This window comes from Vipera berus, assembly GCF_964194415.1.
Source record: "Vipera berus genome assembly, chromosome: W".
NCBI lineage: Eukaryota > Metazoa > Chordata > Lepidosauria > Squamata > Viperidae > Vipera > Vipera berus.
In genome coordinates this window covers 25775459-25790698 of record NC_138210.1, presented here as the reverse complement: position 1 = coordinate 25790698, position 15240 = coordinate 25775459, and the positions used below count along the sequence as shown (strand labels likewise).

Genomic DNA, 15240 nt, shown 5'->3' with positions numbered 1-15240 from the left:
ACTGTCAGGTGCAATTGCAAGGAGCACATGATGAGCAACATCATGATATTGAGTTAAATGATATGCAAATACAAACAACTGATGCTTTGAAAGTTAGCCTGATGAAGTTAACATCTTGGTGGAATAGTATAGTATTCTGTGGAAATTAAATCTAAAGGAGGGACACTGGATTTTATATTTTCAAGAGAAAAGGTCATTTACATTTAATTTACACTCAAAAATATTCAGAAATATTTTCAATACATTCCAGTCCTGTACTTCCACAATTATCTCTGAAGAGTGTGGAGTGGAGAAGTGCAGGTCTCTACTTCTTGGAAAGGAAAGAGCCAAACTGAGACACATTTCTGGGGAAAGAGCAAGTAACTGCTTCATCAGTTACTGCCCCGTATCTCCCAGTTCCTATATAGCAAATTTTATCTTCCTTGATAGGTTTGTCAACAAAAGGAAGATTTTTAAAAAAGTATTTCCTCTTTGAAGAATCATGTTTACAAAGATAAAGTCAATAATTCAGACTGAAATTATGACCCCAAATACACTGCCATTAATTCAGTTTTAATTAAAATCTAATGAATGATGCACCTGGTTTATCAGTGGAGCATTAGATCAATGCTGGCTCTGTGGCAGGAAGGGAAAGGAAGAATCCAACAGAATGAGTCAGTCAAACATCCGAACTCAGAATCCACTTGGGAGTTAAAATTCATCACTTTCTACTGCATGGAGCTGTGTGTCATCTGTGTCAGTCATGCTACTGGTCTGAGACTCATCTGTGCCAACTTTTGAAAGAAACAATGCACAAAAAGAAAATTTATTTATATTATTTGCACATTTCACAACCTATAAGGGCGACATTCTATACAGGTAGTCTTTGACTTATAGCAGTTCATTTAGTGACCATTCAAAGTTACAATGGCACTGAAAAAGTGAGTTATGACCATTTTTCACACAACCGTTGCAACATCCCCATTGTCACATGATCAAAATTCAGACGCTTGACAACTGACTCATATTTGTCACAGTTGCAGTGTCCCAGGGTCATGTGATCACCTTTTGTGACCTTCTGACAAGCAAAGTCAATGGGGAAGCCAGATTCACCTTAACAGCCATGTTACTAACTTAACAACTGCAGTGATTCACTTAACAATTGTGACAAGAAAGGTTGTAAAATGGGGCAAAATTCACTTAACAACTGTCTCACTTAGCAAGAGAAATTTTGGGCTCCATTGTGGTCATAAATTGAGGAGTACCTATAATGGAAAGACCTGTTTTCCATCTTATTTATACATTGTTCCCCCCCAGTTTTTGGAGAATTACATATATGCATGCAAAATGTTGGCTTTTTCCTTGCTCTTCCAAGGCTCAAGTACCATGCAATTCCCATAGTTAACGCACACAGCCTCAGAACCTGAACTAATCCTATTCTAATTCAGTCTACATGGATAGTTTCACGTCCAATTCTATAATGCAGTTTTTCAAACAACTTTGATATAAATAGTAATTGGAGCAGGCATTTCACATTTAGGTAGCACAGAATTGCAAATGAGTTTCACCATGTATTATTTTTGTTATAACCTATGCAACCAACCTGTAAAGCTGGTTAGGTTCGTAATCCCCACAATTTGAACCCTGTGGGTGGAGGGTAGGGAATTATTAGCTTGAGTTACAGTTCCTTGCTTAAGGCTACCTGGATGGTTAATTTATTGCAGTTTTATCCCCGCCTCCTTTCTTCCCTCTCCTCTTGTAACTTCACAGCAGCACATTTAGGAAGTTACAACGACCCTGAAAAAATGTCTATGGAGATTCTCAGTCATCCCGGTCATAGTTGTCCCAAAGATGCTTTTTCACGAGGCAACTGGACTTGAAAAACAAGACTTGAAAAACAAGAAAGTCCAGTTGCCTCGTGAAAAAGCATCTTTGGGACACTGAAAAAAGTGACTTATGACTGGTTTTCACACTTATGACTGTTGCAGAATCCCCATGGTCATGTGATCAAAATTTAGGTACTTGATAACTGGCATGTATTTATCACATTTGCACTTTCCTGTGGTCATGTGATCACTTTGTAACCTTCCCAGCTGGCTTCCGAGAAGCAAAGTCAATGGAGGAAGCCAGGTTCGCTTAACAGCCACATGATTCACTGACCAACTGCAATGATTTGCTTAACAACTGTGGCAAAAAAGGTCATAAAATGAGGCACAACTCACTTAACATCTGCCTTGCTTACCAACAGAAATGTTTGGGTCAATTGTGGTCATACGTCAAAGACTACCTGTAGTGTGCTTCCTGATTTATAGCTGATTTTCAGAGTCCCTTTAATGTACCAGGGGAAGAAAGCTCAACAACTACAGGTTTTCTTCTATACCTCTTGCACTGAAGTGTAAGAAATACAGCCTGGGGGTCACATAGGGTCTGCCACCATCCTTTTTGTACTACCAGAATCCCTCCAGAGTGAGCCAAACAACAGGATCTATTTTTATTTTTATTTTGCATGTTAGAAGTCAAGCAGTTTAAGTAGCAAAGAGGCATTTTAAGCTTTGCAAATCTTAAGGTACCCATTTCACGCTTTTAAACCCTTCAACAAGGAGTGCAGTGGCTCACGTGGTTAGGACGCTGGGTTGGAGGTTAGCAAGCCTGTGTTCGAGACCTGAGTGCTGTTGCGTGGTGGGGTGAGCTCCCGTCACTCCACTGCAGCTCGATGGGGACAAGAAAGGAGCCCCCACAGGCATCACCAGGCAACGGTGATGTCACCGGCTAATCCTTTCAACCCGGAAGCACCTTAAACGTTGCCTCCAACACAAACGGGACAGGGGAGACCCTTCAGCCCTCTTTCCAAGTGGGTCCTCACCAAGCCACACAAAACCTTGTGCAGCCAGACTCACAAAGTTGCACATCCCCATCTCAAATTATCAGATCCTAAAATTTTACAGATGCCAATTTTTAAAGCGGAAGCACAAGTGATTCTAACTTTCTCAGGCTTGATGGCATTGAGCTTGAATATTGTGTATTAATTGCTAAGGCCTTATACAAAAACTTAAGATGGAAGTTCCTTTTACAAGATTATACTCTGATACTTCAGATAGTTCTGGTGCTGAACCTATTTGCTTGGTTCCTATTAGGCAATGATCAGGTCTCTTTAGTAGCCCAAAGTCTAATTTCATGTCACTTATAATTTGCATGTCCAACTACATGGCTGTACCCAGTCAAACATGGCTGATCTCAAGAGGCTATACAAAGCTGATCCTAGATAATACATGGAGAGGAGACCCCAGGAAACACCAGAGCTGTAGGGTAGACTAGAAAGTAAAAAAATATTCATTCCAGTGGCAACCATTTCTGTATCATTTCCAAGATGACCTCATGGATGTGTTCATGAAATCACCATTGAGCTTTATTCAAAAAACTTTACCTTTTATAGTTTGCTTAAATAAAGAGTGGCAAAGAGAAGAATGACAAGAAAAACCATGTTATGGTATTCAAATAAATTTGCTTGCTATCTACCGGATGGGGATATTTAAGGTTCGAGGCTCTCTTCAAACTTGGTTAAAATTAAGAAAGCATTTTCAACTATTTCCAGTTAGAAGATAGAGTGACCATAAGAAAAGGAAAAAATACATTTTTTTGAATTCTAAGAAACTGCATAAAACTATGCTATATAAAATAGTAGCAGTGGTAAACTTCAGGACTGTTGCTACAACACTCTTTTCAAATTATCCAAATAGAAAGTATCTCTGTTTACCTCAAGAGAAGAACAAATAAAACAAGAATGGAAAAAACCAACCTGAATCATATGGACAGCATTCACTGATCTGTTCTGTTTGTGTTACAGGCTCTTCATCATCAGGTAGGTACCGCTTGTCAATGGCCTCTTTGATCTGGTTGTTGGCACCTTTGGGATCCAAGTCCATTGCCCAGGAAAAGTTCATCAGTGCAAGATGGGTCTGCCCCAACTTTTTATAAACCTAACCAAAAAACCCCCCAAAGGTGTACTCATATGAACTTGGTATGAATTTTTATTTCATATCTTTTATATCTACTAGTGCTATTTGTAGGCAGTTTGTCGTCTGTAGAGGTCATGGCTACCAGGACATCTGTCATACCCCTAAATGGCACTCATTCCCCTCGAAGTTTATAAACAATAAAAATATTTTAAAAATCAAACATGTCAAAAATGGAAAGAGTTTGTTATATCTAATAAGAAATAATGGTATTAGACACTGGTACCCAGTAGCAGAAAAGATTGTGTCAACCGTCCCACCCAGTCATCTAGCAAAGAAAGACTCCTGGCCATTTGTTTTGCCAAGAGTATATTTAAATGGTTACAGAAGTAACGTAAGCTGAATCTGTCCCGTGCAAACAACAAAAAGGAAAGTTCCCTCTTCCCTCCCCCCCCATGCCAGCCATCCCCTGGTTATCTGCAAATGTCCAATCAGGTGATCTTATATTGTTCAGGAAACAGGTGCTTGGTTCCCAGCTCTGCATATTGTTACTTGGCCAGCTAGAGCTTCTTACACACCTCAGCTGGGCTTCCATCTCCCCCCCCCCTTTCCTTCCATTCCTTTCCCTCTCCCCCCTCCCCCCTGTCCATGCTAATGTCAGGCTGTCAGCTTATGAAGCTTGGATAGGTGAGATGCAGCCATGACAGATTGCAAATTTCTCTTCAATTCTGGATGAGGTACTCCCCACCAACCCACTAAAATAAGAAACGGCACATAATATATGAGATTGCCTTTAAATATTATTCATAAAGGTAAAGGTTTCCCCTGTCCAGTCGTGAACTCATATTTAATTCAAAAATAGAGCTGCTGCATTGCTAAGTGGGGCTGAAGAGGGAAAATACCTCACTGGTTCTGTCAGACCTTCAAGGTAGACCAGACTTGAACACCAAGTCATAAATATTAGAACTACTTTTATTATAGGGTTAGAGTAACAGAATCTTGCAAGTCTGAATATGCATGTCCCATTCCTGTCTGTACCCTAAAGAGAACGAGGGAGGGTCCAATCTGACATGCTTTCTTAAATTCCATTCCTGCTTTGGGCTGAGATTTCTCTTATCTGACCACTGCATTAGCTGCGACTCTTTCTCCTCTTCCTCAAGGTTATTCTCATAGCCCACTACAGGTCCCTTGAACGACATCACCATGTTCTAGTCTGTTTATGGGATCAATTTAAAATGCCAATGCTTATTTTTAAAAGTCCTTCCAGCTTGAGAGAATCAGGCTGTCTCAGGAATTGTCTATTACCATATGTAGTCCCAACCCAAAAAACAATGGCGTCAATTTTCCAAACAAACCTCACCTCCCAGCCTTTCCTTTTGTAAAGCAATTGCAAAGCAAGTCTCCACAACCAGCCTGTCCTTGGCTGCATAGCTGTCAGACCATTCCCAGACTTTCTCCACAATTGTACATGGGGCAAGAAGTTGCCTTCAAAGTTAGGAGGAGACCTGGTTGCTCACCACAGTGGACAGTACTGCTGAAACACAGCGCAGTTCACTTGGCGAGCATTGCGTAACATTATCATCAATATCAACCTTTTATCTTTTTACAGCAACAATTCAGAAAATAATTCTCAAAACTGTTTTTACCTTTCCTATCAAAAAGTAAACAAGAGACTCTTTGGGAACAATCTGCTTCATTTCTTCAGGTTCTTGCAAAGCATACTGAAAGGGAAAAAACTGAGTAGCTTTTTTAAGGGACTGCAGCAATATAACTTAAATATATACATCAAAGAAAAGTGGTCTATTCAATACAATAAAGTCAGTTTTAATTTATGTCTGATTTTTTTATTGTTTGACAAATATATTTGTTGTGGTATACAGGTAACCTTGCTTACTGACTGCCTTGTTTAGTGATGTTACAATGGTATTAAAAAAAGCTTTGAGACCAGTCCTCACATTTATGATCGTTACAGTGTCTGCAGTCACACAATTTCTATTTGGGTGCTTCACTTTGCACATTTACAACTGTTGCCACATCCCACAGTCACATGATCACCATTTGTGTGCTTCTCAACTGGCTTGTGACAAGCAAAATGAATAGGGAATGCAGAATTAAAATCATAAGTCACAGTCATGTGATGTTTCATTTAATGACTGAAGTGTTCACCTAATGATCAAAGGTAAAGTGACATCATGAGTCCATTGCAGTCATGTGATTTTCTGCTTAGTGACCACAGTGCTTAGCAATGGAGTTGTCAGTCTCAATTGTGTTCACTAAGTGAGGACTACCTGTACAATTTGCAATGTTACAATGGATCTAGAAACCAAGTGAAAAAGCCGTCCACGCTGAAAGAACGACGACAACGTGGTACGGGTGACGACGAGGTTTTCTTTACTTCAGAAAAGCCTAGCAGATACAAAGTCAGCGTTGGGAGCTAGCCGTCCCAACGCGTCTTTTATACATTGGGGGTGATTAGCCCCACCCCTCCCCATGCAAACCAGCATCCGGCTGAGTCTGCTCAAAACCCGCCCTCTTCCCAGCTCTCCGCACGTCACCCCGCCCTTTGTGCCTGAGCTCCCACACAGCCTCCAGGTGAGTGTATGCCCCTAACCCCCCTTTTGTGCTCCCCCACCCCTCCTCCGTGCTCCCCTCCACCATCCAGCGTGTCAGTGTTACAGCCCCCCTAACAGCTCCCCACAACGCCCCGCTGTCCGGACTTCGTTCTGAGCCGCCCGACGCCCCCTCTGAGCCACCCGACGCCCCCGCCGAGGAACAGGCGGCTGGATAATCCCAGGACGAGCTGCGGCTGCCGGTCTGACTGCCTGTGGGTCCCTTCAGCAGCTCCGTCGACGCAGACACGCCAGAAAGCCCCGGAACAGCTGCCCGTCGGTGGCATGGCCGTGGGACTTGTGCAGCTGCCCGTGGTAGCTGGTGGCCGTTTGACTGCTGGATGTGCTGTTCCCGGGTGGCTCCAGCAGGAAGGTTCGGGCGGGCAGTTTGCGCAGTGTTTCCCCTGCTCCCCTCGTGATGTCGAGCCCACGGGGCTTGACAGGTGGCCCCTCCTACCAGGGCACCACCTGGAAGGCAAGAGGAAGATGTTACACAGGTACCAATACGGGCGACGGGTTCCATCCGACCCCCCCCAGGTTTGTCTGGGTGCCTACGGTGGAACGCCCTACGCAGCCGTGGTGCTTGGACATCCCGCTCCGCCACCCATGACGCCTCGGACGCCGGATATCCCCTCCACAATAGCAGGTACTGTACCCTTCCCCTCCGCACCCTGGAGTCAAGGATGTCCTGCACTTCGTAGAGCCCATTACGAACAGGTCCGGGGGGCCCCTTCCCCAACCCCACAGGAACAGATGCCGGTTTCAACAGACTGCCGTGAAACACCGGGTGTACCTTGCCAAGGAATTTGGGTAACCTGAGTCGTACCGTTACCGGGTTGATGACCTGGGTGACCTGGAACGGCCCTATGAATTTGGGGCCCAGTTTCTTACTTGGTATCTGTAGACATAAATATTTGGTTGACAGATACACCCAGTCCCCGACCCCAGGGGTGTGAAAGGGTTGGCGCTTCTTGTCTGCCTGTTCTTTCATAACACCGGCCGTTTTTTGTAGCGCCTCTCTGGTTGCTTTCCACACCCCTTCCAATTGCGATATCCACTCCCTGGGTTGGCAGGGAGATGCCGACCCTTGGCCGTACTCCGGGATGGGGGAGAAGGCATACCCTGACACCACTGTGAAGGGAGGGTAGCCGGTGCTGCTGTGCACTGCATTATTGTGGGCTACCTCCGCAAATGCCAGCAGGTCCGCCGAGTCCGTTTGTTGATAGGAGACATAGCTGCGCAGATACCGCTCCACTGCGGCATTGGCTCGCTCAGCTGCTCCGTTTGTGCAGGGATGATACCCAGAACTCAGCCCCTGGGATGATCCAATGAATTGGATGAACTCCCGTCAAAACCTAGCCGTAAATTGCACACCCCGGTCCGAGATGATATGCCTGGGCATGCCATGTAGGCGGTAGATGTGCGTTATGAACATCCACGCCAGTCGTCGGGCTGTTGGCAATCCTTTGCATGGTACAAAGTGGGCCTGCTTGGAGAATAGGTCTACCACTGTCCATATCACGGTATACCCTCGGCTCTCCGGCAGCTGCACAATAAAATCCATGGCTATGTCCTGCCATGGCCGACAGGGGTCTGCCACTGCTTGTAAAAGACCCGTTGGTTTACCAGGCCGGGGTTTAGCGGTAGCACACGTATGACAGTGGCGCACATATTCCTCAACGTGACATCTCATACCCGGCGACCAGAACTGTCGCCGAGCGAGGTGCAGAGTCTTAACGAACCCGAAGTGGCCAGCTTGTTTGGCATCATGGCACCTAAACAGGACATCTGCTCGAAGAGCTTGCGGCACGTACATCCTGTCCCGGTACCAGGCCAGACCCTCCCGAAGGTTCAGGAGGTGCGGGTGTTGTTGCAACCAGATATCCTCTTTTAGAGCATCCTTTAAGCGTTGCAACAGGTCGTTGACGGCCCTGGACTTCATGGCTTGTATCACCTCCGATTCACATGGGGGAAGAATAGCCTGCAGCACCTCCTCCTGCCGGCTATCGTATTGAGGGAGGCGCGAGAGCGCATCTGCCAGAAAGTTCTTCCCCCCGGGACATATTTCAGGGTGAACTTGAAACGCCTGAAGTACAGCGCCCACCGAACGTGCTTTGGAGCCAGCTTCCTGGGTGACTGCAAAGCCTCCAGGTTTTTGTGGTCCGTCCATACCTCAAAGGGCTTCTCCGCCCCTTCCAAGTGATTTCGCCACGTTTCCAACGCCCACCGAACGGCGAAGGCCTCCTTTTCCCAGATGGCCCAGGCCCGTTCGGTGGCTGACAGCTTCTTGGAAGCATAGGCACATGGTTGTAGTACCCCATCACTATTTCGCTGCAAGAGAACGGCCCCCACTGCCACGTCACTGGTGTCCGCTTGAACAATGAATGGTACGGTAGGGTCGGGGTGCAACAAAACGGGCTCTTTGGCAAACAACTCCTTTAGCGTCTCAAAAGCCCTTTGACATTCGACGGTCCATGCCACCCGTAAGCCTGGACGCGGCTTCACTGTCAGCTGTTTGGTCTGCAGCAGGTCCGTTAAGGGCAGTGGGATCGCGGCGAAGGATGGTATGAACTGCCTATAGAAGTTGGCAAATCCCAAGAAGCTCTGCAGCTGCCGTCGGGTTCCTGGGGCTTGCCACTGTTGTACCGCCTCCACTTTCTTGGGGTCCATCGTGATTCCGGCCGTGGAGATCCGGTAGCCCAGATAGTCCAAACGGGAGGTATGGAACTCGCATTTCATGAGTTTTACGTAGAGTCGAGCTTCTAGGAGTTTCTGTAATACCTGCCGCACTCAAGTGATGTAAATTCCGTGTAAATTAGTATGTCGTCGAGATACACGAGGACCCCCCTGTACAGATGCTCATGCAGTACCTGATTTATCAACTGCATGAAGACCGCGGGAGCCCCTTGGAGCCCAAACGGCATCACACGAAACTGAAAACTGCCTAGTGGGCAGTTAAACGCTGTTTTCCATTCGTCGCCTTCTTTGATGTGCACTCGATAGTATGCCTCCCGCAGGTCCAAGCGAGTGAACACCCTCCCACTGGCCAGATGGGATAACATGTCCTTCATCAGAGGCAGTGGGTACAGGTGCTCAACGCACACCGCGTTGACCCCACGATAATCCACACATAGTCGTAGCCCACCGTCCTTCTTTTCTCTGAAGAGAACGGGTGCTGCCATACGTGAGCGAGCGGGCTGGATAAAGCCCCGTGCCAGGTTCTTGTCTATGTAACGCCGCAGCTCCAGCATCTCTCGCGGTGCCATGGCTTACATTCGTGGCTTGGGCAACCTGACCCCCGGCTCCAGCTCAATCGCGCAATTCGTGGCCCGATGGGGTGGTAGGAGGTCACACTCTTGTTCACCGAAGACCTCCAGGAGGTTGGCATATTCTGGCGGAACCTGCACCTCCGATCTGGCCCTGCAGCCTTCTTCTGTCCTTCCTGGCTGGCTGTCTTTCCCCACGTGTTCGTGGTCAGGGGGTTGGGGCCCAACCCCAAGTCGAAGGTGTCGGCACCCCCCCTCCCACCAGATGGTCGGGCCCGACTTGTCCAGCCACACGAGACCCAGGATCACCTCCTCGGTCATGGAGGGTACCACAATGAACCGTAACCTCTCCCAGTGCTCCCCCATGCCCAGGCGTATGGGTTTTGTTACATGCGTGATGGGCGATCCCCCCAAGAGGGAGCCATCCACCTGTTGGAAGCGTATAGGGGTTTCCAGTCGCACCACCCCAACACCCACCTTGGCCACCACCTCTTGACTGACAAGACACCGTGTGCTACCCAAGTCGATTAAGGCCCTGAATCCCTGTGCCTCACCCGTGTTGGGGTTCGTCAGTGTTACTGGGATCGTGAAAGGGCAGATCGGTGCACTTACCATTGGGTCTTCCTCCTGTCCATCACCGTTCCCGTAAACCTCTAGGTCCACGTCCGTTGGCCTCTCAGTCTCCGCTTGGTTGTTTCTCCTGGGCGTCGTGTCCAAAGCCTGACGAGTGGCTCGGGAGCGCTCCACAAACCGTGGGGAAGTTACACCCCATTCTGGGGTTGCTCCCGCCACCGCCCGGGGCGCCGGCATTGGACAGTCAGCTACACGGTGCCCCGGCTGGTCACACTGGAAACAGCGGAAAGCGGCCCAGGGCGGTGGTCCTGTGGGTTTCTGCATCGGAGACGCCGGTTTTTGCCCCTCCCGTTGCGGCTTCTGCGGAGCCTGTCGGGGGTCTGCTGGAGGTTTTGCACGCCGCTGGCAGCCCTGTAGGCCGACGTCCAGCTCAACCACGACCCGGAACCATTCCTGGAGTCTGGGAGGGATTCCGCGGACGATACAGGCCCTCTGGAGGTGGTCGTCCAGCCCAGCCCGGAAATGATGGATCAACATCCACTCCGGCCATGAGCTAAATTTGCCTGCCACCTCCCTGAACTCCCGAACAATCTCCATTGCTGGCCGTCCGTTTTGTCGGAGCCCAACTATCTTGGCTTCAGCCCGCTGTACCCGGGTAACGTCTTCAAAGCAGACTTGCAATGCCTCGAGGAACAACCCGACATCCCCCAGCTCTCTAGCACGGTCGCTGTACAGGTTAGCGACCCACGCCGCAGCCTCCCCCTGCAGCGCTGTTGTGACCGCCATCACCATTGCCCACTGAGAGGCATACACGGGGCCGTACTTATCCAGATGATGGATCGCGTGACCAAGGAAGAGGGCCAGGCGGTCGGGGTGGCCATTGAAAGTCATGGGCAACGGTGGCGGGCCCCACGCTGCTGGTGCTTCCCAGAGCCCTGCCGGAGCACCCAATCCTTGCGCTATGGGCCCTGGTTGTGGCCAACCCAGCACTCCTGCCGGTGGCCCCAGGCGTAGCGCAGCACCACCGCCCCCCGTAGCACCCGCCCGTACGGGCCCTTGACCTGGTGCGGTTGCGGGGCCCGGCAACGAAGGTGCAGTCCCCTGCGGGGTGCCGGAAACCTGCGGAGCCCGAAAACGGGGGCTAGCCAGGCGGAAACGGGCCTGGCTCTGCTGCACAGGGCCAGCCCTGTCCTGAGACCAACGGCCAGCGTCCGGTTCGGGTTCGATGGGGGTCCATGGCCGAGGCTCCCCGAACCTGTCCCTCAGGACGTCCATAGTATAACTCCCTGGAGCCGTGGAGTAGCTCCACTCCTCCCCTTCTTCGTCAGTAATGCGACGCTCCCTCCATTCCAACAACGGCCCCCTCTGCCTGGGTGGCCGCTCCTGCCCAGTCTCCAGTTGTCCCAGTACAGAACTGAGCCACCATTCCCCAGTCTTTGCTTGAGCAGTCGTCCCCTGGGTCCCAATGCCTTCAGCCGCTAGGCAAGGGTCCTGGACCTTGGGCCGAACTACTGGTGGGGCCTCTGCCAACTCCCCCATGTCCAGAGGCGCTGTAGCCCCAGCCGGCTCCTCTCCCTCCACAGTAAGCACAGCCCCCTGGGTTCCCTCGGCCATGTCAGTTGCCTCGAAGTCCAGAGCAGAACACAGCAACGAGGAAATGCTGTAAGGTACGCTGACTTACTGTCAAAGCCGTCCACGCTGAAAGAACGACGACAACGTGGTACGGGTGACGACGAGGTTTTCTTTACTTCAGAAAAGCCTAGCAGATACAAAGTCAGCGTTGGGAGCTAGCCGTCCCAACGCATCTTTTATACATTGGGGGTGATTAGCCCCACCCCTCCCCATGCAAACCAGCATCCGGCTGAGTCTGCTCAAAACCCACCCCCTTCCCAGTTCTCCGCACGTCACCCCGCCCTTTGTGCCTGAGCTCCCACACAGCCTCCAGGTGAGTGTATGCCCCTACCCCCCCTTTCGTGCTCCCCCACCCCTCCTCCGTGCTCCCCTCCACCATCCAGCATGTCAGTGTTACAGCCCCCCTAACAGCTCCCCACAACGCCCCGCTGTCCAGACTTCGTTCTGAGCCGCCCGACGCCCCCTCTGAGCCGCCCGACGCCCCCGCCGAGGAACAGGCAGCTGGATAATCCCAGGACGAGCTGCGGCTGCCGGTCTGACTGCCTGTGGGTCCCTTCAGCAGCTCCGTCGACGCAGACACGCCAGAAAGCCCCGGAACAGCTGCCCGTCGGTGGCATGGCCGTGGGACTTGTGCAGCTGCCCATGGTAGCTGGCGGCCGTTTGACTGCTGGATGTGCTGTTCCCGGGTGGCTCCAGCAGGAAGGTTCGGGCGGGCGGTTTGCGCAGCGTTTCCCCTGCTCCCCTCGTGATGTCGAGCCCACGGGGCTTGACACCAAGAGTTTAGTCTACTGATCACTCCAAAATTTGACACATAATAGACCAAGGAATTCAGCTAAGTCTTGAATGGAAAATACTGTATATTTATTTATTTATTTATTTATTTAGTTAAATTTTTATACCGCCCTATTCCCAAAGGACTCAGGGCGGTTTACAGGGCAACATGAAATACAATATAAAAATAGTATAAAATTAAAATAGATTAAATTACTTAAGCCCAACAATTAAAACAATATTAAAAGCTAAAACCCCTTCAGTCCAGGCCTGATAAATAAAAAAACCAGGTTTTCAGGTCCCGGCGAAATGAACGCAGATCGGGGGCGGTCCGAAGTTCCACCGGTAAATCATTCCAAAGGGCAGGCGCGCCCACAGAGAATGCCCTCCCCCTGGGGATCACCCACCGGCACTCCTTAACCACCGGCACCCTGAGAAGGCCCTCCCTGTGGGAGCGCACAGGACGATGGGAAGTTGATGCCGGCAGCAGGTGTTCTCTTAGATAATCCGGACCCAAGCCATTTAGAGCTTTATAGGTCATTACCAGCACCTTGAATCTCACCCGGAGGGCAACCGGAAGCCAATGCAGCTCACGGAGAAGAGGTGTTACACGGGAGTATCGGGAAACTCCCATAACAACTCGCGCGGCTGCATTCTGCACCAGTTGAAGCCTCCGCGTGGTCCTCAAGGGCAGCCCCATGTAGAGAGCGTTGCAATAATCTAGCCGGGAGGTCACGAGCGCATGGGTGACTGTGCGTAGGGCATCTCGGTCCAGATAGGGCCGCAACTGGTGCACCAGACGAAGCTGGGCAAAAGCACCCCTGGTCACGGCTCCTATATGATCTTCGAAATTGAGCCGTGAATCCAAGAGGACGCCCAAGTTGCGAGCCCTATCGACGGGGGGTAACACCTCACCCCCCATCATTAGTGATGGAACAACCTAGTTAACCCGAGATGCGGGTATGCACAGCCACTCAGTCTTGGCAGGATTGAGACGAAGCCTGTTTCTCCCCATCCAAACCCGGACCGCCTCCAGACAACGGGACATCACGTTGAGTGCATCACTGGGTTGGTTCGGGGTGGAAAGAAAAAGTTGGGTATCATCAGCGTACTGATGATACCCCACCCCGAAACCACGAATGAGCTCACCCAGCGGTTTCATGTAGATGTTGAACAGGAGGGGAGAGAGGACCGACCCCTGAGGGACTCCACAAAGGAGAGATCTCGGGGCGGACCTCTGCCCTCCCGTCAACACCGACTGCGAGCAGCCCAGGAGGTAGGAGGAGAACCACCGCAAAACAGTGCCTCCCACTCCCAACCCCCTGAGACGCCGCAGTAGGATACCATGGTCGATGGTATCGAAAGCCGCTGAGAGATCTAAAAGGACTAGGACAGAGGAACAACCCCTGTCCCGAGCCCGCCAGAGATCATTCACCAGTGCGACCAATGCCGTCTCCGTGCTGTACCCGGGCCTGAAACCCGATTGGTACGGGTCAAGATTGTTAGGCATATGGTGCTAGCCTACAATGTTGGGTTGAAAATATATTAACCATAATGCTATGTCTTTAAGTTGTTAATTGGCCAATGGGTGTGTAAGTGTTCTCATGGCCATAAGAGGAAGCTAGGAACGTAGCTTCTCTCTCTCTCTGAATTCACTGCTCTCTACTATTACTGTTTTTGCTCTGCTGTTGGTTTACTACTGTTGTAAATCTGAACTGTGTATTGACCTCTGGACCGGTAAGAAGACTTTGTAGTTTGGATTACTCCTTGGACTGTTGCTATTGTTTATGACCTGGACTGTTTATTTTTGACTGTGCATTTTTGTTCTTACACCACCTCAAAGTAAAATACTTTTTGCTTTTACAACTCAGTGTACTCTTACTGTGTGACTCTTGCTGTTCTCAGTACCCTTCCTTGTCTGTGCAACTCTTTGGTAGCACAAGGAGACCTCTGCACAACAAATTCCAGGAACAGAGGAAGCTGATGCGCCACCACACTCTCAACAACCTTCGCCAAAAAGCGGAGGTTGGAGACCAGACGGTAGTTATTTAAAACAGTCGGGTCCAAGGCAGGCTTCTTGAGGAGGGGTCTCACCACCGCCTCCTTCAAGGCGGCAGGGAAGATACCCTCCTTCAAGGAAGCAGATATTACTGCCTGGAACCAGCCTCGTGTCTCCTCCCGAGCCGCATAAACCAGCCAGGAGGGGCACGGGTCCAGTAAACAAGTGGTGGAGCTCAGCCTTCTCATGATCCTGTCCACGTCATCGGGGGAAACAGGATTGAACTCAGTCCAGATAACATGCTCAAGACCGCTTGATTCCTCCATGCCTGACTCTGCCCAGTCAGAGTCCAAACTGGTCCGGATCTGACCGATTTTGTCCACCAGATGATGACTAAACTCCTCAGCCTATCCCTGTAAGGGCTCCTCTCTCACCTCCCGATTAAGGAGAGAGCGAGT

General features: G+C 50.0%; 1 protein-coding gene across 1 annotated transcript in view; it reads right to left on the bottom strand.

The window, feature by feature from the left end:
• Positions 1-690: 690 nt before the first annotated feature.
• LOC308676249 (cell division cycle protein 27 homolog) overlaps positions 691-15240 on the bottom strand; it is a gene marked incomplete at both ends in the record, with an annotated part of 185951 nt that continues 171401 nt past the window's right edge. The window contains 3 exon segments of the mRNA XM_081342064.1: positions 691-773; positions 3776-3956; positions 5579-5653. Of these exon segments, the coding sequence (XP_081198190.1) occupies positions 691-773; positions 3776-3956; positions 5579-5653 (339 nt within the window).